Source organism: Dreissena polymorpha, chromosome 15, assembly GCF_020536995.1.
Source record: "Dreissena polymorpha isolate Duluth1 chromosome 15, UMN_Dpol_1.0, whole genome shotgun sequence".
Classification (NCBI taxonomy): Eukaryota; Metazoa; Mollusca; class Bivalvia; order Myida; family Dreissenidae; genus Dreissena; species Dreissena polymorpha.
In genome coordinates this window covers 9,185,600-9,210,602 of record NC_068369.1, presented here as the reverse complement: position 1 = coordinate 9,210,602, position 25,003 = coordinate 9,185,600, and the positions used below count along the sequence as shown (strand labels likewise).

Below are 25,003 nucleotides of genomic sequence, written 5' to 3'. Positions count from 1 at the left end.
GCAATTTCTTGATATGTGTCCGTATTGCTGGCAATTGAAACATCTAGTAGGTATATACTTCTTTGTTCTGTATGCCTGTATTTGTCATTCTTTGTCTGATATGCTTATTTTTGTCTGGAAAAGTTTTTGTAGATCAGTCTGTGAATCGCAATATACAATAACGACTGGCAATGCTTTGTTTGTGTCCCTAAACCTTAATAGTCTGTATTTGGCTTGTACTGTAGTTAATTTTTCCACTTGCAATGCTATATTCTCTTCTGTTGCTGTTGTTGGTACGTTTTTGAAAACACAGATTTGGCACAATATATGTGCATTTAGTTGTGATTTCTCTGTGTTGAATGCCCCTGCAGGCCAGTCTGTAATTAGTTTCTGTCTATCTTCTTCGTTGTCTACATGCACACTGATACCGCCTCTTGTTAAAGGGTATGCTAATTTAACATTTACCTGCTTGTGTTTTCTAATTTCTTTTTTGATGTTACGGCTGTCCATAAAATCTGAAGCGCGAGATATTCCATCAATTATCACAATTTTATCTCTGCTCTGAATTTTTTGTTCAGAATCCTCTGCTTTTGTTTGAGGCTTCTTAGATGAATTAATTTCCTTTTTGTTTGTGGGCTTAGGAGATTCTATATCTGCTATACTAATAATATCTGCTTCTGGTATCTTTTCAGTTTGAGTACCAATGGATATTTTTGGGTATTGATTGAATCTCAGTGTTTTCTTTCAGTTCCAACCAAGGAGAATGTTCAAATATGCAGATAGCACATGAAAATAATATTTTATGTTTGTCTATCTTCTGTAGGTCTTCTACTCTCAAGAAAGAGCATTCAAGAAGCCACCACAAGTTGCAGATATCACACTGTATCCAAGGTTTTTGGGTGAACCTTTTTATTTGCTCTGGGGCTCAGTCTTTTTGCATGCACAACAGATTGGTTGATTTTGGGACGTATTTTTATCCAGTTGTTGGTTTGTGCTATGCTTACTTCCCTTGATTGTGTATTGTCCTTTACAGGTCACATTATACTGAATAGTTTCCTTATATTATTTAGGTAGCAGACAACGGTAGACACACCCTCTCTCGGAGCCGCGGACGCCTTCTTGATCTCCACCACGCTCAATTCAGAAAAAAAAACAACGAACCTGCAATCATAAAAACACATTCACTGCACACAAGTAGTCTGAAACTTACATTTAAGAGAAAAAAGAGCATATGGAACCTGTACAGGTGATACTATTGACAAAAGTAAAAGGATGGCAAGGCCGCAAACAGGGGCTTCAAAATAAAAAGATTACCATGTACGAAAGTGGCTGGGAACGAATGAAATGGAAATGATAGCCTGCTTTTGGAATGATATTTTTACACGCAAAACATAGCACAACCCATCAAACCATGAATAAATACCGCGGAACCAGGTGGTTTTCGCGCAATACTTCACAGCGTGACCCTACTAGCGATTCCAGCTTAAAAAGAACCCAAAATACAATATGCCTACCACAGTTGTCCGTCCTGAGTAACAAAGAACACAACAACAACAAGAGGTCATTACCCCACAGTTTCGCATATGGAAATGGTCATATTCTCAGGATTTAATGCAATTTCGGGGTACAATAAGACCTATTACCCTCAAATTTGACATTGAAACCTACCCTTTCTCAATATTTCACTTTTCACTGGGGCCAATTCGCATATTTCTGCTTCCTACCGTGTACTGCTACCTTAAATGTTAAAGACACAACTTTGGGCAAAAGTAAATACAACATTTTGGACATAGAGAGCCCTACAATCCTACCTTTTATTAAAGGACCTCCTTAAGAAAAATATCGACACAAATCGAAATCGACTGTTCTTGCACCTTCGTATTTTCGGCCGTTTTATAGTGGAATGTTACCTTCTTCGGTACAATTGTTTACTAAAACTACAGGCGCTCGATGACAATGACTCAATGATCGACTATCCGTTGTGACGCAATTTTAGTTAGCCGTTGTTTATTATAATGAATACACATAGTAAATCAATATCAAAGCGCCGAAGGCACTGAAGTTGTTCGCTATTGCATAATTTAAGACGCAATTCATTTTTCAAAATTAATCGCAAGTTTGAAATGAACACACGCCATTCATATTTATGAAGAGTTTGTCATAACGCAAGAGTCGAGCTTTGTGTGCACTTTTCATCATCCTATTTATTTCATAGAGATAACTTAGACAAAATAAAAAACAACATGGCCTTTTTTGGACGTTCTGAAAGCATAGAAAGTATGATGAACATGGCAGTGAGAACTGAATATAAAGACAATTTGCATTCACCATCATATTAAATGAATATTGTCGGAATATCGAATACTACGAATAGAATTTCATGATGAAAATTCACTTCACAAAACTTTTGATTTTTGACACCATTTACAAATTCAAAATATACAAGAAGATCATTGATGAAAAAAAATAAATCTGCGAGCAATACTTTTTACTCACGAATTAGGTAGTTATCAAGACAGCCCTGTTGACCCGTACATTGTTGTTTATAAATGCACTACTTGTAACCCTAGCAGTTCACACGGTGTCAACAACTCCTACCTAAACTTAGGTATAGGGCACTCATGCGCTTTTTCGGCGTAGCTGTTTTACTCAGCTTTTCATCTTAATAACTTTTACATAACGCCAGCAGACACACATGAATATTTTCGAATATTTCATAGGCTGATTCGAGATAAAACCTTTGAACTTTGGCTACATCACTGTGTCTGTGCTCAGCGCAAAGGATGTAGCACTGTTCAGTGTAAGGAATTCCGGACTACTCTCTGAATGTTCAAACGACACAAATTGTGGCCAAGTTACAATTACGCGTTAAAATCTATTTCGCAGATTTTCAGTTTTGCTATCAAGATGAGAAAACAATCATTACCAAAATAGTATAGTATCACAATAAGAAGAAAACCATTTAATTATCCAACCACAATGTTTGCCGTACTCCTTCAGCACGTCTGGAAATCGTTCCTGAACGCCTGGATAGGCTGCCCTTATTTACAAGTTTGCTATTTTGAATTCAATTTTGTATCGAAAAGCATTGTGCTAAAATGTGCAATTTACAATTCGCAATGAGATTTTTAATGACCCTCGTCATGCGAATGTGGGTCTTATTCCATATGCGCCCATCATATATATATATAGCCGACTCAGCCTGCTCATCTCTCAGTCTGGTCAGGAGATACATAATGAGACCATAACATATATAACATTTTATAGCGAACAGCATAGCCTCTGACCAGACTGCGCAAATGCACATGTTGAGTTAGAGAAACGCTGGTCGAAACGCATAAGACCCATTTTCGCATGACGCGGCTATGAAAGTGTGATTTAAATGTATCGAAAGAAAACTGCGTTTAAATCAAACATTAACATACGATATATTTCGATAGTGAAGAAATATACTCATAATAAGGCATGTGAAGACACATATGATGTGCACTCCCGTAATATATTTTTTATCTTCTTACACTAATGTGTGGTTGACACTGACAACACACATTTCATGCGGTGAATATGCAACTTATAAGTGAAAAAACCCACAAAAGTTAAACTTTTGTTTTCATTTTATTTATTTATTTAGAAAAGTAAATTGCAAACCTTATTTCAAAGTCAGCCTTTACGCCGACTACATTTTAAGAAGATATTTCTTGTTCTATTTAGTCGTTTTCGGTTTTAACGATTATAAAGCATTTTTGAGGTTGTCTATAGTATACCTGTAGTAATTGGTGAACTCATGTCCAACGTTTTATAAATTGAGAACAGTGAATATAAACAAGCTTAACCTTCTACTATTGCGTTGTTAGCACCCGTAAATACAAAAGATCGCCGCTATCTGTTGAGAACAAAAGAACGTTTCCCAGAAACCCCCGCTGTAGAAGCATGAACGAGGTTACGAACAGATCATTCGTGTTATATTTTTTTGTTTGTTATATTCGGGTTTAGCGATTATGAAGCATTTTTGTTGTTGTCTATCGTATCCCTGATGTTATTATTGAACTTATGTTCAACGTTTTATAAATTGATAATATAAACAAGCGTGACCTTATACAATTGCGTTGTTTTCCCGAATCTATTAATAGCCTCAGATTAACAAGCGTAACCTTATACTAGTGTGTTGTTATCACCCGTGCAATTGGACTCTCCCTTGTTTATCAGCAGCCGCATCTATTAGTAGCCTCAGATTATGAAAAGGCTGAGCAGAAATACTACGTCATGAAGACGCAGCAGAAAGTCGACTATTTTAATCATTCGTAAACAATCTTAATCATTCATAAACAATCTCTTCCGCGACATGTATAATATAATCATTGTTTATTGATTCTTTTCTATATAAGCTCCGTTTGAAACTATTACATTTAACACGATATTCATATAATGTTTCCATTTGTGAATGAATATAGTTGGAGAACTCAAACCAGTTGCATAAATTATGCAACTCTTTCTCGCGCGGATGTGGCAGGTAGTAGGCTCTCCGTAGATAAGTCGAACCGACTTGAAATTTTGAGTAATCATTCATTCTACTACCAGTGCACATTAAGGTCTCATTGGCCACCGGAATACCCGGGGAGCCGGGGTTAATTTGATCTACTTTGGCTCTAAATTAAATATTTTTCCCTGAAAGGTCACATTGGCAGGCTGACACCTACATGCAGTCGTGAAGACACGGAAACGACCTGTAACTAAACTATGAAATACACACACACAAATTTTGAGTAACACCATTAGCTGGTCGCTACGCGACCAACTAAAAAATCTTCCGATAGTTCGACTATGTATGTAGATATTGTCAAACTGGTGATAAGACACATCAAAGACCTATAAAACAGGTCTTTCGACACATGGTCGATTGCCTCTGATCATTCTGTCAATGTGAGAGGGTTTGATTCTAAAAGGTCGTAACTTCCGCTTGAGGCAAGCTGAAGTTACGACCTTTTCAAACCGACGATATAAGTCCCTTTATGAAGGAATTATACTGAACATCTTTACGCAAATTGCACAGTATGATATTCATGTACACTTACACCCCGACACTGATTCGAGATTCCGTATTAAGAATAAGATTTGTATTTCACATCGCGTTAACAGTAGTCCAGTTATTTAAGAAATGAAGATAATTTTTTGGGGTTCATGCAGGTATGAAAAAAAATCACACTGTAAGAAACAAGTATGATACGTTTTTTTTGTTCATACCTGCATGCGCCATTGTTTATGAAAATAGCTAATATTAAATTATTTTGGAATGATCGGCATATTGGTGTTGGAGGAAAACGGTAGGTACTTGACTGCCTATCAGGTCTAGATCAAACAAACACAATCGACCTTCCCTAGGCAGCCCATACTTTTCACCACATGAAAACAGAACAGGACAAGTCGGGATTCGAATTCAAGTTGAAAGAAGTTCTATGATTCCGTGTCAAGTTCTCTAAACAATCGGCCACGAAGGACACACATACACAATGAAGAGTTTAAAATGTATTTTAGCACTGTGTGATAACGGTTGCATTTTTAACGTTTACGTAAACGTGTGTGTAAAAAGTAAGAATAGCAAAGTATCCTTTCGTCTCTACATTTTCTATTTCAAATGCGTCATAATGCATTTATTTTGGGAAGGCTTCAAGGACTACTTGTTATCGAAGAAAGAAATTCAGGCTAGACCCTCGGTGTGTATGCATTTTAGAATCCAAAGAGTAGCCGTAGCCGAGTGGTTAACGCAATACGTCCATTTGGGAAAGGCGTTATACGAAAATGTTCGGTAGTCAGGTAATTTCACGAACCGAGTAATACGACTTACTTACTTCGTGCAATTCGATGAAATTATGTTTACGAATTAGTACGGTATTTTAATAATGTAAGGATATAGTTATTACCCTAAGGAAAATATCAATTAAAAAGGGTACAAAGGATCTAGTCCCTGCTTCGTTGATAATAAGGGTGAGTCCTTGGGCAAGGCAGACTGACTTAGCATAGTATTAAATTGAAACAAAAGGACATTTGAAAAGATGATTTTTTTTTACAAAGTCCTTCCTTATTTACTTTCATTTTTAAACCCTTTTTTCTATCGTATACAGAATTCTATTCTCCTAAGCAAGATGTAGTTTTAAAAACTGAACTCCAAATATACGCTACAAATATGTATAAAGTACGACCATGTTTACCGTAAATATAGATTCTATAACGGTATGATTTTTGCAAAAGTTAAAGTTATAACTCGCCGGGCTGCCCAAATTAGAAGTAAAATTTCATATATATTTATATATCTGAAAACTACGAAACGTAGGCTTTCTAATGATATATAATTTGTCAAAATCGGCAGAGAAATAAAAGTAAAATTAGAAAAGAGACGTTAGTGGGTACATCAACATGTTTAACCTCGGCGCTTCGATGTACGCTAATCGATAGCTACTGGTCACATGACAAAGTATCGACAAGGTTAAACGCGCGGATTAAAACATTAAATGTTTATTTCTCGTGTTTAACTCGCTATAAATCCATTAATAAAAACGGAAATATACTAAAAGTTATATTTTTTTGAAAGAGGAATTATTAAGCAACAAGATAACGTATAAACCAATAAAATCGGATGAATAGTTTTTGCATAAAATTGAATTTACTACATTAAGGGTCAAATACTCGATTCAACTCCTGTCATACGCTCCGTGGTCCAAGGAAGGTGAAAGTTCAAGTTATGTCCGACTAAATGAAGGTTATTTATTTAAAGAAAAGCACAACGTTTGGCTGTAATAGGGATTAACACAAATATATCGTCGGTCTCTTTCGAAAAGAACGTAATTCCAGCTTTTCCGAAAGCTTGAGTTAATTTCGTCTCCTCCGAGATCGACGATTTGTTAATTAGTTTATCCACGCATACGAGAAAAACCCGTTCCTTAACCAAAAGTTACACTCTGCTGTATGGTAACCACTGGTTACGTTCGTGACCTCTGATACAAGGGCGGTTGATGCTGGATACGGCTTCCAATCCTTGCTTTTCGGACGTCCACTTTTCACGAACGACATGATTTCTTCTCGGAAAATATTCTGGAACAGGATTTCTGTCTCCGATGGCGGATTTACAAGTTTATCGAAAGTCCCGAAGAATGCAAAGCTGTCCACACCGTGGAAGGCATAACGAGATTTGAACGAGCCTCCGAACGGACTCGATGGTTGTGACGTCGCAAACGTGGCTACGTAACGGTAGACGTTTGACGTGAACGCGCTCGACGCTATTAACGTCATGTAGTCAGTAGGGCAGATCACCCGTAAGTCCGATATCATTGTATTAATTTGATAGTCGGGGGAAATCACAGCGGATGGATACAAGTTTAGAGCAGTCTCGAAAATGACGTCATCAAATGTGCCGAGAGTTTGGCGGACATATTTTTCGTAGTTTTCGGACGGTGTCAGTGCTCGGTTCTCGGGTATATGTTGCTCTTCGTTTGCTTCCTGCGCCGTAGAACCTGTGAAAATCAACAAAGTATTTTACATAAGCATGTGAACGTGATTGGGTATAAACATTTTCTCTGTTTTAAGAAATATGCAGCAGGCAACTTTAAAAACATCTCAACAAAAACGCAACATGTTTATGAAAAGTTGTTTTGTTTTTAAAATCGAAATTGAAAACATTGAGAAAAAGTAGAGTTAGCTCATCTTGAGCAAATCCTACTTTGTCTTACTGTGTTCAAATATATTCTGCTGAATAGAGCGTTATGATGCTTTTATATTATGGAAAGGTTTAACTAAAGAGTTCTTAGAGGTGTTTTTAGCGTATATATATTGAGTAATGAGGTCAGTAGAGAATTCCATCACTTTTTAAATATTTTACCACTGACAGGAAAATATACTTTGAGAATTTTCCTTTTACTGAGCAAACCCTAGTGTTTAAGAGTCTGCTGCAGACAAATATAAAATGGAAGAAAATTTGAGTAATCATTTCACTAATACAGGCATCAATTCTCATTTAGTCTCAATATTTTAAAATGTCGTCTGATGTATAGGCATCATAAGAACATTGTATTAGTGTATGAGTTAGATTAAACATATGTGTTCATCAATAATGGCCAAATACATTGAAAAAATAACATGCATTTAAGGAATTTATGTATGTTTTGTTGCATTTATTGGAACATAAAGGACATTGCCTTATCATATTGCCAATAATGCCCAAATGGTATTATGATAGTAATGTGATCAGGCAATTGTATTAATATTCCAATAAATGCAATACAACATACAGTAATCCCTTATAATTGCCTCAAATTCAGAGAAAATGCGATATTTAGAATGACAGACAAAGGAATTTCCTTCATTGTGATATGAACGAACTACGTTTCTGATCATGCAATCTGTTTAAACCAATCAAATCCATTGATTTGACAGATGAACGTTATGACTGCAATTATAACTTAGTGAAACGGATATGACCGCAAGCTGTGCTTATAACTGTCCTCGCCGAAATCCAAAACTTCATTCAAATACTTAAAGTGATATTATGGGCATGTTTAACTGTTGAATTGAGCTGAAAATAATTAACAGGTCAAAAGAGCTAGTTAAAATGTGGTTACTGACGAATTATTTGCAACTCATCTTGCTACAAGTTGTTTATAAAAATATATTTTATATTCGATATTTTACGTGACTGGTGAGTCCTGTAAGCCGAAATGATCCGTAAAACAAAATTGTGTCTTTGTGTCGTTTGAACTTAGTAACACATCGTACATGCATGATCAGTTGTCAAACGAAAGTACGGTTGTTATTCAAATGCATTATTTTTCTCTTTCCGGGATATTGTTTTAGTATAATGATGCTGCATTAACAAATATAAGTGTATATGAAGTGAAAACACCAAAAATAAACAACGGTTGCGATAGACACCATAATATCACTTTAACTGACCCATTCAAGGCGGGATACTGATCTATCAGTACTTTTACAAGTTTGCAAACAGACTGGTGCCAATATCAGGTCCAACATATGTGGGACCTGATCTTGGCTCCAGCATGTGTGTCTCCAGCACTATACTTTTTTTTGAAAACTGATGACAAAATTGACATTTGTTAAAGTTAATGCGATAGGAAATTTCAAGGCGGCCATTTAATTGTGTCCCAGTCTATAAATGGGCTAAGTATGACAAAAAATAGGAGAATCCTTGTAAAGAGAATCAAATGAAGCAAATGATACAAATTTGATGCATAAACCCATTACCAACAATATAAACTGTCAAAATGAGTAATATTTCTTTTTCCACAATTATTTCTGCCCTACCAATGCACTTTTACAATTTTATCTGGGACATTCCAAAATGTGTCGCCTGGTAAAGAGTTCAATAGCCTGATGAACCTACCTATAATTGTCGGCACATCCCGACCGTGTCCGTGTACCCAGGCCTCGAATGGCGCCTCTTTAAGTACATAGCCTAAAATTAATGGAGATATAGAGTTGTATGTTTTAGACGATATTTATCATAGAATAACGTCGATGTCGATCGGACCTTCAGCTGATTATACTTATTATAAATCATGCATCGATGGTGACGAAATGGGGTGTAATATTTGGACATGGGACGTATTAAAAACTGATTTTGTTCGAAACATAAAATAACCCTTTCAAGATTGATTGTTGTTGGATACATGTATATAAATTCTTAAAACAGTAAAATGACAAAAATGGTTATTACAGTGAATACGATATTTGTGTTTGTTTGGGGTGCAAAAGGTAATCTGCAATTAACATTTGAAAACAATTGCACATACATTGAGTTTGCTTACTACTTGAAAATACTCATTTTGACACATTGCTTCACTTTTTACTGAAGATATCGATAACAAATTCTGTCACAATGAATCCCGCGATATTTGATTTAATGGAATAAAGAAAGAAAACTCTAGATAAGAAGGGTATTTCAAATGCTAGCTTTCTTCGTTTTGATCAATTCAGTATGTTGTATGTATACATTAAAATCGTCTCATTGAGACAATTCCATGGAGTACCAACAACCAAGACGGAGTACGTGTAACAGAATTGTATAAACTCAGCTACTCTGTCTTATCTCTGAGAAACTCTTTTTAGTTGAGCGCTACTAACCATCAACTATGGGCAAGGCCCCGTCAAACCGTCCGGCGGTCGGCAAAGACAATTGGTCATCCATCGACCAATAGGGGAACTCGTCCCATGGTATGCTTCTCAGCACGTCAACTTGGGTCAAGTTGTAGAGACAGTCGACATCGGAACATCCGGTGTTTTTCAAAAACGGCTTATTGTCTTTGAACGCTTGTGCCGCGGTTTTGTTCATGACCGGTGAAGCGCTTTGTAGCCATGCTTTATGGAACAGATTCTCGGTAAGTGCAGACGCTTGCAAAGCGAAGATGGCCGTGCCTCCAGAACTCTGGCCAAACACTGTAACCTGAGAATACGAACAAATACGCAATATTATACACAAAGCAAGCCTCAGATATGGAACGCCATAGCTGCCTTACCATGACAATGTGCATGACTTTATTTACCATTATATGATGTTACTTTGGCATTATATGATGATAATTTACCATTATATGATGTTCACTGTTCATTATATGATGCTCACTCTCCATTATATGATGCTCATTCTCAATTATATGATGCTCACTGTACATTATAAGATGCTCAATGTCCAATATATGATGCTCATGGTTAATTATACGATGGTCACTGTCCATTATATTATGCCGATTGCTGTGTAGGTGTTTTGGTTTCATATATGTCCTGAGTAATCGATACATCATGGAACACTATTGTCGGATTCGTTCCAAAAGGAACCGAATTTGTGAGTTTGTCACCAGATAACGTTGCGTCATTTTTCATCGAGATTGACGATATATGACTTAGTATAATATAACATTTTGTACCCACAAGTACAATCAGGAATCACATTTAAGCGAAGCCTACATTGGTTATTTTTGGTTACAACAAACTATTCAACAGTAAATATTTTATTATTTCAAGATATAACTTTTTATTTTATGCTTTCCGGTGATTTATAGAGAAATATCAGTGAAATTAAACTGGTATTCCACTGGTTCAAACTGTGAAAAATAACAGTGAAAAATATCGATATTTTTCACTGTTTAACTGTGAAATGACGTCATTTTTGCGACAAAATGACGTCATGATTCCAGCGAAATTATCCAGTTAAACTAATTTACAAAGTAAATAAACGGTGAAAAAAGCATAAAATAAAAAGAAAATTTGTTGGATTCGATGGAATATCGATTTTATTTCACTCGTGATCATAGAAAATATATATTTTCACTCGTGGCTGCGCCACTCGTGAAAATATTGTTTTCTATGATCACTCGTGAAATAAAATCGATATTCCACCGAATCCAACAAATATCCTCTATATATATCGATATTCACCATTCCTGTCAGCTCTATTGAAAATGACGTAACTGCAGCTTGTTATAAGTTTTAGTGTAATTATTTCTCGTTTTGTTTATAAGAGACCAAAATTTATCTGGCTGTTTTGGATCTAATTCTTTAGATAAATTTTCTAAGTACATCTGTCTGAATTTTTCAACAGCCTGTACAAACTGTTCTCTACATTGGGTAAGTTTCCTTTGGTTACTGGGATCTGATCTTTTCTCAAAGTTCCTCTTGCATTTTTTGAATTTATTTCTTAACTCTGTCAGTTCCGTTGTCCAGTACCCTTTGCTATGTTTACAAATAATTTTTTTTCCAGTATTTCTTCAGCACCATTTGTTATGGTTTCCACTAAAGAGTTGTAAATGATGTTTACATCTGTATCTGTTGTGTGTTTTTCAATCCACTCTTGAATATTTTCATTGCAGCAATGTTTCCATTTTAACCAGTCAGTGTTCTTAAAGTCTCATCTTGACTCTGCTTTCCAGCTTTCCTTCTCTCCCATTTCAAACACTATAAGTTTATGGTCTGTGTTAAGATAGGCCTCCTCTTGCACTTTCCAGTTTTTGATCTTGTTAACTAATGTGTTAGAAATAATAGTTTAATCGATAATGTGGTCCTTTCTGGTGCATGTTGCATTATTTGTCACGGTTAGTTCTTTTCCTTGTAAGTATTCATGTAAAAGGCATCCTAGTTTATTATTGTTCTTATCTTGCCAATACATGTGATGTGCATTAAATTCTTTTCAATATGCTCTATTGTATTGAAAAGTTTTTTCATCATTTCACCATTCTCTGGCGGAATGTATATAGATCCTATTATGAAACTGTGATTTTCTGCATAAATTTCGCATCACACTGCCTCAATGTCACAGGATCTTAAATCTTTTCTTTCAAAAACTTTGAAACTTTTGTCAATCATGAGTCCCACACCACCTCCTTGATTAAATCTTCTTTCATTAGTAAACCAGTGCCATTTTCTTTTTATATTTTCTTTTATTTCTCTACCAGTATGCCAACTTTCTGATAATGCACAAATTTAAATTGATTCCGATTTCATAATTCCTTCAATAAAACTAAATGAGGTATTTATTGACCGAACATTTGCTTGAGCTATTTTCATTTTGTAAATTATATATCTTTTTGTAAATGTAAACAATAATGAAAATGATAATATAAAATAAAAGATTTACACCACAAATAAATAAATAATAAGCAAATAAATTATTTCAATAATCTAATGTCTGTTGATAAGTTTTTGTCTCCAGCTGAGGTACACTGTGCACTCCCTGTGACTGGCTGGGTGGTTTCCTGAGCAGTTAGCATACTTTTTAATGAAGAAGAAACTTTCCCTCGTGAGATTCTTCACACTGTTCACTGATTGTATTATTTGTGCAATTTCTTGATATGTGTCCGTATTGCTGGCAATTGAAACATCTAGTAGGTATATACTTCTTTGTTCTGTATGCCTGTATTTGTCATTCTTTGTCTGATATGCTTATTTTTGTCTGGAAAAGTTTTTGTAGATCAGTCTGTGAATCGCAATATACAATAACGACTGGCAATGCTTTGTTTGTGTCCCTAAACCTTAATAGTCTGTATTTGGCTTGTACTGTAGTTAATTTTTCCACTTGCAATGCTATATTCTCTTCTGTTGCTGTTGTTGGTACGTTTTTGAAAACACAGATTTGGCACAATATATGTGCATTTAGTTGTGATTTCTCTGTGTTGAATGCCCCTGCAGGCCAGTCTGTAATTAGTTTCTGTCTATCTTCTTCGTTGTCTACATGCACACTGATACCGCCTCTTGTTAAAGGGTATGCTAATTTAACATTTACCTGCTTGTGTTTTCTAATTTCTTTTTTGATGTTACGGCTGTCCATAAAATCTGAAGCGCGAGATATTCCATCAATTATCACAATTTTATCTCTGCTCTGAATTTTTTGTTCAGAATCCTCTGCTTTTGTTTGAGGCTTCTTAGATGAATTAATTTCCTTTTTGTTTGTGGGCTTAGGAGATTCTATATCTGCTATACTAATAATATCTGCTTCTGGTATCTTTTCAGTTTGAGTACCAATGGATATTTTTGGGTATTGATTGAATCTCAGTGTTTTCTTTCAGTTCCAACCAAGGAGAATGTTCAAATATGCAGATAGCACATGAAAATAATATTTTATGTTTGTCTATCTTCTGTAGGTCTTCTACTCTCAAGAAAGAGCATTCAAGAAGCCACCACAAGTTGCAGATATCACACTGTATCCAAGGTTTTTGGGTGAACCTTTTTATTTGCTCTGGGGCTCAGTCTTTTTGCATGCACAACAGATTGGTTGATTTTGGGACGTATTTTTATCCAGTTGTTGGTTTGTGCTATGCTTACTTCCCTTGATTGTGTATTGTCCTTTACAGGTCACATTATACTGAATAGTTTCCTTATATTATTTAGGTAGCAGACAACGGTAGACACACCCTCTCTCGGAGCCGCGGACGCCTTCTTGATCTCCACCACGCTCAATTCAGAAAAAAAAACAACGAACCTGCAATCATAAAAACACATTCACTGCACACAAGTAGTCTGAAACTTACATTTAAGAGAAAAAAGAGCATATGGAACCTGTACAGGTGATACTATTGACAAAAGTAAAAGGATGGCAAGGCCGCAAACAGGGGCTTCAAAATAAAAAGATTACCATGTACGAAAGTGGCTGGGAACGAATGAAATGGAAATGATAGCCTGCTTTTGGAATGATATTTTTACACGCAAAACATAGCACAACCCATCAAACCATGAATAAATACCGCGGAACCAGGTGGTTTTCGCGCAATACTTCACAGCGTGACCCTACTAGCGATTCCAGCTTAAAAAGAACCCAAAATACAATATGCCTACCACAGTTGTCCGTCCTGAGTAACAAAGAACACAACAACAACAAGAGGTCATTACCCCACAGTTTCGCATATGGAAATGGTCATATTCTCAGGATTTAATGCAATTTCGGGGTACAATAAGACCTATTACCCTCAAATTTGACATTGAAACCTACCCTTTCTCAATATTTCACTTTTCACTGGGGCCAATTCGCATATTTCTGCTTCCTACCGTGTACTGCTACCTTAAATGTTAAAGACACAACTTTGGGCAAAAGTAAATACAGCCGTTGTTTATTATAATGAATACACATAGTAAATCAATATCAAAGCGCCGAAGGCACTGAAGTTGTTCGCTATTGCATAATTTAAGACGCAATTCATTTTTCAAAATTAATCGCAAGTTTGAAATGAACACACGCCATTCATATTTATGAAGAGTTTGTCATAACGCAAGAGTCGAGCTTTGTGTGCACTTTTCATCATCCTATTTATTTCATAGAGATAACTTAGACAAAATAAAAAACAACATGGCCTTTTTTGGACGTTCTGAAAGCATAGAAAGTATGATGAACATGGCAGTGAGAACTGAATATAAAGACAATTTGCATTCACCATCATATTAAATGAATATTGTCGGAATATCGAATACTACGAATAGAATTTCATGATGAAAATTCACTTCACAAAACTTTTGATTTTTGACACCATTTACAAATTCAAAATATACAAGAAGATCATTGATGAAAAAAAATAAATCTGCGAGCAATACTTTTTACTCACGAATTAGGTAGTTATCAAGACAGCCCTGTTGACCCGTACATTGTTGTTTATAAATGCACTACTTGTAACCCTAGCAGTTCACACGGTGTCAACAACTCCTACCTAAACTTAGGTATAGGGCACTCATGCGCTTTTTCGGCGTAGCTGTTTTACTCAGCTTTTCATCTTAATAACTTTTACATAACGCCAGCAGACACACATGAATATTTTCGAATATTTCATAGGCTGATTCGAGATAAAACCTTTGAACTTTGGCTACATCACTGTGTCTGTGCTCAGCGCAAAGGATGTAGCACTGTTCAGTGTAAGGAATTCCGGACTACTCTCTGAATGTTCAAACGACACAAATTGTGGCCAAGTTACAATTACGCGTTAAAATCTATTTCGCAGATTTTCAGTTTTGCTATCAAGATGAGAAAACAATCATTACCAAAATAGTATAGTATCACAATAAGAAGAAAACCATTTAATTATCCAACCACAATGTTTGCCGTACTCCTTCAGCACGTCTGGAAATCGTTCCTGAACGCCTGGATAGGCTGCCCTTATTTACAAGTTTGCTATTTTGAATTCAATTTTGTATCGAAAAGCATTGTGCTAAAATGTGCAATTTACAATTCGCAATGAGATTTTTAATGACCCTCGTCATGCGAATGTGGGTCTTATTCCATATGCGCCCATCATATATATATATAGCCGACTCAGCCTGCTCATCTCTCAGTCTGGTCAGGAGATACATAATGAGACCATAACATATATAACATTTTATAGCGAACAGCATAGCCTCTGACCAGACTGCGCAAATGCACATGTTGAGTTAGAGAAACGCTGGTCGAAACGCATAAGACCCATTTTCGCATGACGCGGCTATGAAAGTGTGATTTAAATGTATCGAAAGAAAACTGCGTTTAAATCAAACATTAACATACGATATATTTCGATAGTGAAGAAATATACTCATAATAAGGCATGTGAAGACACATATGATGTGCACTCCCGTAATATATTTTTTATCTTCTTACACTAATGTGTGGTTGACACTGACAACACACATTTCATGCGGTGAATATGCAACTTATAAGTGAAAAAACCCACAAAAGTTAAACTTTTGTTTTCATTTTATTTATTTATTTAGAAAAGTAAATTGCAAACCTTATTTCAAAGTCAGCCTTTACGCCGACTACATTTTAAGAAGATATTTCTTGTTCTATTTAGTCGTTTTCGGTTTTAACGATTATAAAGCATTTTTGAGGTTGTCTATAGTATACCTGTAGTAATTGGTGAACTCATGTCCAACGTTTTATAAATTGAGAACAGTGAATATAAACAAGCTTAACCTTCTACTATTGCGTTGTTAGCACCCGTAAATACAAAAGATCGCCGCTATCTGTTGAGAACAAAAGAACGTTTCCCAGAAACCCCCGCTGTAGAAGCATGAACGAGGTTACGAACAGATCATTCGTGTTATATTTTTTTGTTTGTTATATTCGGGTTTAGCGATTATGAAGCATTTTTGTTGTTGTCTATCGTATCCCTGATGTTATTATTGAACTTATGTTCAACGTTTTATAAATTGATAATATAAACAAGCGTGACCTTATACAATTGCGTTGTTTTCCCGAATCTATTAATAGCCTCAGATTAACAAGCGTAACCTTATACTAGTGTGTTGTTATCACCCGTGCAATTGGACTCTCCCTTGTTTATCAGCAGCCGCATCTATTAGTAGCCTCAGATTATGAAAAGGCTGAGCAGAAATACTACGTCATGAAGACGCAGCAGAAAGTCGACTATTTTAATCATTCGTAAACAATCTTAATCATTCATAAACAATCTCTTCCGCGACATGTATAATATAATCATTGTTTATTGATTCTTTTCTATATAAGCTCCGTTTGAAACTATTACATTTAACACGATATTCATATAATGTTTCCATTTGTGAATGAATATAGTTGGAGAACTCAAACCAGTTGCATAAATTATGCAACTCTTTCTCGCGCGGATGTGGCAGGTAGTAGGCTCTCCGTAGATAAGTCGAACCGACTTGAAATTTTGAGTAATCATTCATTCTACTACCAGTGCACATTAAGGTCTCATTGGCCACCGGAATACCCGGGGAGCCGGGGTTAATTTGATCTACTTTGGCTCTAAATTAAATATTTTTCCCTGAAAGGTCACATTGGCAGGCTGACACCTACATGCAGTCGTGAAGACACGGAAACGACCTGTAACTAAACTATGAAATACACACACACAAATTTTGAGTAACACCATTAGCTGGTCGCTACGCGACCAACTAAAAAATCTTCCGATAGTTCGACTATGTATGTAGATATTGTCAAACTGGTGATAAGACACATCAAAGACCTATAAAACAGGTCTTTCGACACATGGTCGATTGCCTCTGATCATTCTGTCAATGTGAGAGGGTTTGATTCTAAAAGGTCGTAACTTCCGCTTGAGGCAAGCTGAAGTTACGACCTTTTCAAACCGACGATATAAGTCCCTTTATGAAGGAATTATACTGAACATCTTTACGCAAATTGCACAGTATGATATTCATGTACACTTACACCCCGACACTGATTCGAGATTCCGTATTAAGAATAAGATTTGTATTTCACATCGCGTTAACAGTAGTCCAGTTATTTAAGAAATGAAGATAATTTTTTGGGGTTCATGCAGGTATGAAAAAAAATCACACTGTAAGAAACAAGTATGATACGTTTTTTTTGTTCATACCTGCATGCGCCATTGTTTATGAAAATAGCTAATATTAAATTATTTTGGAATGATCGGCATATTGGTGTTGGAGGAAAACGGTAGGTACTTGACTGCCTATCAGGTCTAGATCAAACAAACACAATCGACCTTCCCTAGGCAGCCCATACTTTTCACCACATGAAAACAGAACAGGACAAGTCGGGATTCGAATTCAAGTTGAAAGAAGTTCTATGATTCCGTGTCAAGTTCTCTAAACAATCGGCCACGAAGGACACACATACACAATGAAGAGTTTAAAATGTATTTTAGCACTGTGTGATAACGGTTGCATTTTTAACGTTTACGTAAACGTGTGTGTAAAAAGTAAGAATAGCAAAGTATCCTTTCGTCTCTACATTTTCTATTTCAAATGCGTCATAATGCATTTATTTTGGGAAGGCTTCAAGGACTACTTGTTATCGAAGAAAGAAATTCAGGCTAGACCCTCGGTGTGTATGCATTTTAGAATCCAAAGAGTAGCCGTAGCCGAGTGGTTAACGCAATACGTCCATTTGGGAAAGGCGTTATACGAAAATGTTCGGTAGTCAGGTAATTTCACGAACCGAGTAATACGACTTACTTACTTCGTGCAATTCGATGAAATTATGTTTACGAATTAGTACGGTATTTTAATAATGTAAGGATATAGTTATTACCCTAAGGAAAATATCAATTAAAAAGGGTACAAAGGATCTAGTCCCTGCTTCGTTGATAATAAGGGTGAGTCCTTGGGCAAGGCAGACTGACTTAGCATAGTATTAAATTGAAACAAAAGGACATTTGAAAAGATGATTTTTTTTTACAAAGTCCTTCCTTATTTACTTTCATTTTTAAACCCTTTTTTCTATCGTATACAGAATTCTATTCTCCTAAGCAAGATGTAGTTTTAAAAACTGAACTCCAAATATACGCTACAAATATGTATAAAGTACGACCATGTTTACCGTAAATATAGATTCTATAACGGTATGATTTTTGCAAAAGTTAAAGTTATAACTCGCCGGGCTGCCCAAATTAGAAGTAAAATTTCATATATATTTATATATCTGAAAACTACGAAACGTAGGCTTTCTAATGATATATAATTTGTCAAAATCGGCAGAGAAATAAAAGTAAAATTAGAAAAGAGACGTTAGTGGGTACATCAACATGTTTAACCTCGGCGCTTCGATGTACGCTAATCGATAGCTACTGGTCACATGACAAAGTATCGACAAGGTTAAACGCGCGGATTAAAACATTAAATGTTTATTTCTCGTGTTTAACTCGCTATAAATCCATTAATAAAAACGGAAATATACTAAAAGTTATATTTTTTTGAAAGAGGAATTATTAAGCAACAAGATAACGTATAAACCAATAAAATCGGATGAATAGTTTTTGCATAAAATTGAATTTACTACATTAAGGGTCAAATACTCGATTCAACTCCTGTCATACGCTCCGTGGTCCAAGGAAGGTGAAAGTTCAAGTTATGTCCGACTAAATGAAGGTTATTTATTTAAAGAAAAGCACAACGTTTGGCTGTAATAGGGATTAACACAAATATATCGTCGGTCTCTTTCGAAAAGAACGTAATTCCAGCTTTTCCGAAAGCTTGAGTTAATTTCGTCTCCTCCGAGATCGACGATTTGTTAATTAGTTTATCCACGCATACGAGAAAAACCCGTTCCTTAACCAAAAGTTACACTCTGCTGTATGGTAACCACTGGTTACGTTCGTGACCTCTGATACAAGGGCGGTTGATGCTGGATACGGCTTCCAATCCTTGCTTTTCGGACGTCCACTTTTCACGAACGACATGATTTCTTCTCGGAAAATATTCTGGAACAGGATTTCTGTCTCCGATGGCGGATTTACAAGTTTATCGAAAGTCCCGAAGAATGCAAAGCTGTCCACACCGTGGAAGGCATAACGAGATTTGAACGAGCCTCCGAACGGACTCGATGGTTGTGACGTCGCAAACGTGGCTACGTAACGGTAGACGTTTGACGTGAACGCGCTCGACGCTATTAACGTCATGTAGTCAGTAGGGCAGATCACCCGTAAGTCCGATATCATTGTATTAATTTGATAGTCGGGGGAAATCACAGCGGATGGATACAAGTTTAGAGCAGTCTCGAAAATGACGTCATCAAATGTGCCGAGAGTTTGGCGGACATATTTTTCGTAGTTTTCGGACGGTGTCAGTGCTCGGTTCTCGGGTATATGTTGCTCTTCGTTTGCTTCCTGCGCCGTAGAACCTGTGAAAATCAACAAAGTATTTTACATAAGCATGTGAACGTGATTGGGTATAAACATTTTCTCTGTTTTAAGAAATATGCAGCAGGCAACTTTAAAAACATCTCAACAAAAACGCAACATGTTTATGAAAAGTTGTTTTGTTTTTAAAATCGAAATTGAAAACATTGAGAAAAAGTAGAGTTAGCTCATCTTGAGCAAATCCTACTTTGTCTTACTGTGTTCAAATATATTCTGCTGAATAGAGCGTTATGATGCTTTTATATTATGGAAAGGTTTAACTAAAGAGTTCTTAGAGGTGTTTTTAGCGTATATATATTGAGTAATGAGGTCAGTAGAGAATTCCATCACTTTTTAAATATTTTACCACTGACAGGAAAATATACTTTGAGAATTTTCCTTTTACTGAGCAAACCCTAGTGTTTAAGAGTCTGCTGCAGACAAATATAAAATGGAAGAAAATTTGAGTAATCATTTCACTAATACAGGCATCAATTCTCATTTAGTCTCAATATTTTAAAATGTCGTCTGATGTATAGGCATCATAAGAACATTGTATTAGTGTATGAGTTAGATTAAACATATGTGTTCATCAATAATGGCCAAATACATTGAAAAAATAACATGCATTTAAGGAATTTATGTATGTTTTGTTGCATTTATTGGAACATAAAGGACATTGCCTTATCATATTGCCAATAATGCCCAAATGGTATTATGATAGTAATGTGATCAGGCAATTGTATTAATATTCCAATAAATGCAATACAACATACAGTAATCCCTTATAATTGCCTCAAATTCAGAGAAAATGCGATATTTAGAATGACAGACAAAGGAATTTCCTTCATTGTGATATGAACGAACTACGTTTCTGATCATGCAATCTGTTTAAACCAATCAAATCCATTGATTTGACAGATGAACGTTATGACTGCAATTATAACTTAGTGAAACGGATATGACCGCAAGCTGTGCTTATAACTGTCCTCGCCGAAATCCAAAACTTCATTCAAATACTTAAAGTGATATTATGGGCATGTTTAACTGTTGAATTGAGCTGAAAATAATTAACAGGTCAAAAGAGCTAGTTAAAATGTGGTTACTGACGAATTATTTGCAACTCATCTTGCTACAAGTTGTTTATAAAAATATATTTTATATTCGATATTTTACGTGACTGGTGAGTCCTGTAAGCCGAAATGATCCGTAAAACAAAATTGTGTCTTTGTGTCGTTTGAACTTAGTAACACATCGTACATGCATGATCAGTTGTCAAACGAAAGTACGGTTGTTATTCAAATGCATTATTTTTCTCTTTCCGGGATATTGTTTTAGTATAATGATGCTGCATTAACAAATATAAGTGTATATGAAGTGAAAACACCAAAAATAAACAACGGTTGCGATAGACACCATAATATCACTTTAACTGACCCATTCAAGGCGGGATACTGATCTATCAGTACTTTTACAAGTTTGCAAACAGACTGGTGCCAATATCAGGTCCAACATATGTGGGACCTGATCTTGGCTCCAGCATGTGTGTCTCCAGCACTATACTTTTTTTTGAAAACTGATGACAAAATTGACATTTGTTAAAGTTAATGCGATAGGAAATTTCAAGGCGGCCATTTAATTGTGTCCCAGTCTATAAATGGGCTAAGTATGACAAAAAATAGGAGAATCCTTGTAAAGAGAATCAAATGAAGCAAATGATACAAATTTGATGCATAAACCCATTACCAACAATATAAACTGTCAAAATGAGTAATATTTCTTTTTCCACAATTATTTCTGCCCTACCAATGCACTTTTACAATTTTATCTGGGACATTCCAAAATGTGTCGCCTGGTAAAGAGTTCAATAGCCTGATGAACCTACCTATAATTGTCGGCACATCCCGACCGTGTCCGTGTACCCAGGCCTCGAATGGCGCCTCTTTAAGTACATAGCCTAAAATTAATGGAGATATAGAGTTGTATGTTTTAGACGATATTTATCATAGAATAACGTCGATGTCGATCGGACCTTCAGCTGATTATACTTATTATAAATCATGCATCGATGGTGACGAAATGGGGTGTAATATTTGGACATGGGACGTATTAAAAACTGATTTTGTTCGAAACATAAAATAACCCTTTCAAGATTGATTGTTGTTGGATACATGTATATAAATTCTTAAAACAGTAAAATGACAAAAATGGTTATTACAGTGAATACGATATTTGTGTTTGTTTGGGGTGCAAAAGGTAATCTGCAATTAACATTTGAAAACAATTGCACATACATTGAGTTTGCTTACTACTTGAAAATACTCATTTTGACACATTGCTTCACTTTTTACTGAAGATATCGATAACAAATTCTGTCACAATGAATCCCGCGATATTTGATTTAATGGAATAAAGAAAGAAAACTCTAGATAAGAAGGGTATTTCAAATGCTAGCTTTCTTCGTTTTGATCAATTCAGTATGTTGTATGTATACATTAAAATCGTCTCATTGAGACAATTCCATGGAGTACCAACAACCAAGACGGAGTACGTGTAACAGAATTGTATAAACTCAGCTACTCTGTCTTATCTCTGAGAAACTCTTTTTAGTTGAGCGCTACTAACCATCAACTATGGGCAAGGCCCCGTCAAACCGTCCGGCGGTCGGCAAAGACAATTGGTCATCCATCGACCAATAGGGGAACTCGTCCCATGGTATGCTTCTCAGCACGTCAACTTGGGTCAAGTTGTAGAGACAGTCGACATCGGAACATCCGGTGTTTTTCAAAAACGGCTTATTGTCTTTGAACGCTTGTGCCGCGGTTTTGTTCATGACCGGTGAAGCGCTTTGTAGCCATGCTTTATGGAACAGATTCTCGGTAAGTGCAGACGCTTGCAAAGCGAAGATGGCCGTGCCTCCAGAACTCTGGCCAAACACTGTAACCTGAGAATACGAACAAATACGCAATATTATACACAAAGCAAGCCTCAGATATGGAACGCCATAGCTGCCTTACCATGACAATGTGCATGACTTTATTTACCATTATATGATGTTACTTTGGCATTATATGATGATAATTTACCATTATATGATGTTCACTGTTCATTATATGATGCTCACTCTCCATTATATGATGCTCATTCTCAATTATATGATGCTCACTGTACATTATAAGATGCTCAATGTCCAATATATGATGCTCATGGTTAATTATACGATGGTCACTGTCCATTATATTATGCCGATTGCTGTGTAGGTGTTTTGGTTTCATATATGTCCTGAGTAATCGATACATCATGGAACACTATTGTCGGATTCGTTCCAAAAGGAACCGAATTTGTGAGTTTGTCACCAGATAACGTTGCGTCATTTTTCATCGAGATTGACGATATATGACTTAGTATAATATAACATTTTGTACCCACAAGTACAATCAGGAATCACATTTAAGCGAAGCCTACATTGGTTATTTTTGGTTACAACAAACTATTCAACAGTAAATATTTTATTATTTCAAGATATAACTTTTTATTTTATGCTTTCCGGTGATTTATAGAGAAATATCAGTGAAATTAAACTGGTATTCCACTGGTTCAAACTGTGAAAAATAACAGTGAAAAATATCGATATTTTTCACTGTTTAACTGTGAAATGACGTCATTTTTGCGACAAAATGACGTCATGATTCCAGCGAAATTATCCAGTTAAACTAATTTACAAAGTAAATAAACGGTGAAAAAAGCATAAAATAAAAAGAAAATTTGTTGGATTCGATGGAATATCGATTTTATTTCACTCGTGATCATAGAAAATATATATTTTCACTCGTGGCTGCGCCACTCGTGAAAATATTGTTTTCTATGATCACTCGTGAAATAAAATCGATATTCCACCGAATCCAACAAATATCCTCTATATATATCGATATTCACCATTCCTGTCAGCTCTATTGAAAATGACGTAACTGCAGCTTGTTATAAGTTTTAGTTACGTTATTTTCGATTGAGACTGACGATAGAAATTATTTTGGACGTGCTATTATTTGCTTTGCGTTAATATGCAAAACCAGGTCCAAGAGAAAATGAAACTAACCTGATTCGGATCACCCCCAAACTTTCTCACGTTCATTTTGACCCACTTGAGGACTTCAATTTGGTCCATCAGACCATAATTCCCGGAAGTGCCAGTCGGTGAGCCCGCCACCAGCAATTCCAATGCCATAAACCCGAAGGCATTCAGCCTGTAATTCATACTAACAAACACCACGTTCAGATCATGTGCTAGTCTGGCGGAAGGGGCATACCCATTTTCCGCGTCGTTTCCGCTTCCGACTACAAGAGAACCGCCATGGATCCAGACCATTACTGGAAGTGATGCATTGACATCTAGACTTGGCGTCCAAACGTTCAAATAGAGACAGTCTTCGTCACCCACAGGTTGGGAAATATTTGCATTATCAGGTTGGAGGCAGACTTTTCCCGGCACCCTGGCGTCAATTTCGCCACTCCAACAGTTACCCTTAGAGACCTCCAAGGCCACCGGTGGTTTCCATCTCAACCGACCAACTGGTGGCTCCGCGTACGGAATTCCAAGGAAAGAATATCCTTGGTCCTTATAACTCCATTGTCCGGTAATTCGTCCACAAGAAACATCTACGGATACAGACGAATTTCTGTTTCCGTTCCCGGAACTGTCAAATAGAATGAAACATTCGCCACCATCTTTTAAAAGGAAGAAACATATAATCGTCGAAATTCCAACCATTGTGCAGACGGTTTGGTTCAACTCTATTCTAGGTTTGTGGTCCACAAGTGATAAGATATAAGGTCAATATAAGAGAAAGATAGCCTCTGATCTTTCTGTCGGTGTGACTGTGTGTAGGATACTCGGGGCTAGCCGACCTCTTTAGAAGCGCACCGACGAT

General features: G+C 36.2%; 1 protein-coding gene across 4 annotated transcripts; it reads right to left on the bottom strand.

The window, feature by feature from the left end:
* Positions 1 to 6,537: 6,537 nt before the first annotated feature.
* LOC127860624 (neurotactin-like) lies at positions 6,538 to 24,914 on the bottom strand. 4 transcript variants are annotated; one of them, XM_052398834.1, is made up of 4 exons: positions 24,172 to 24,914; positions 10,108 to 10,426; positions 9,368 to 9,439; positions 6,538 to 7,484 (listed from the first exon to the last, which is right to left on the bottom strand). In XM_052398834.1, the coding sequence occupies exons 1-4, from the start codon at positions 24,841 to 24,843 to the stop codon at positions 6,880 to 6,882; spliced, it is 1,668 nt and encodes a 555-aa protein (XP_052254794.1). In that variant the 5' UTR covers positions 24,844 to 24,914; the 3' UTR covers positions 6,538 to 6,879. The 4 variants fall into 4 exon arrangements, with proteins under 4 accessions (XP_052254794.1, XP_052254795.1, XP_052254796.1 ...); XM_052398835.1 differs by lacking the exons at positions 9,368 to 9,439; positions 10,108 to 10,426 and adding exons at positions 21,961 to 22,032; positions 22,701 to 23,019 and having other exon boundaries at positions 24,172 to 24,913; XM_052398836.1 differs by lacking the exon at positions 10,108 to 10,426 and adding an exon at positions 22,701 to 23,019 and having other exon boundaries at positions 24,172 to 24,913.
* Positions 24,915 to 25,003: the final 89 nt, after the last annotated feature.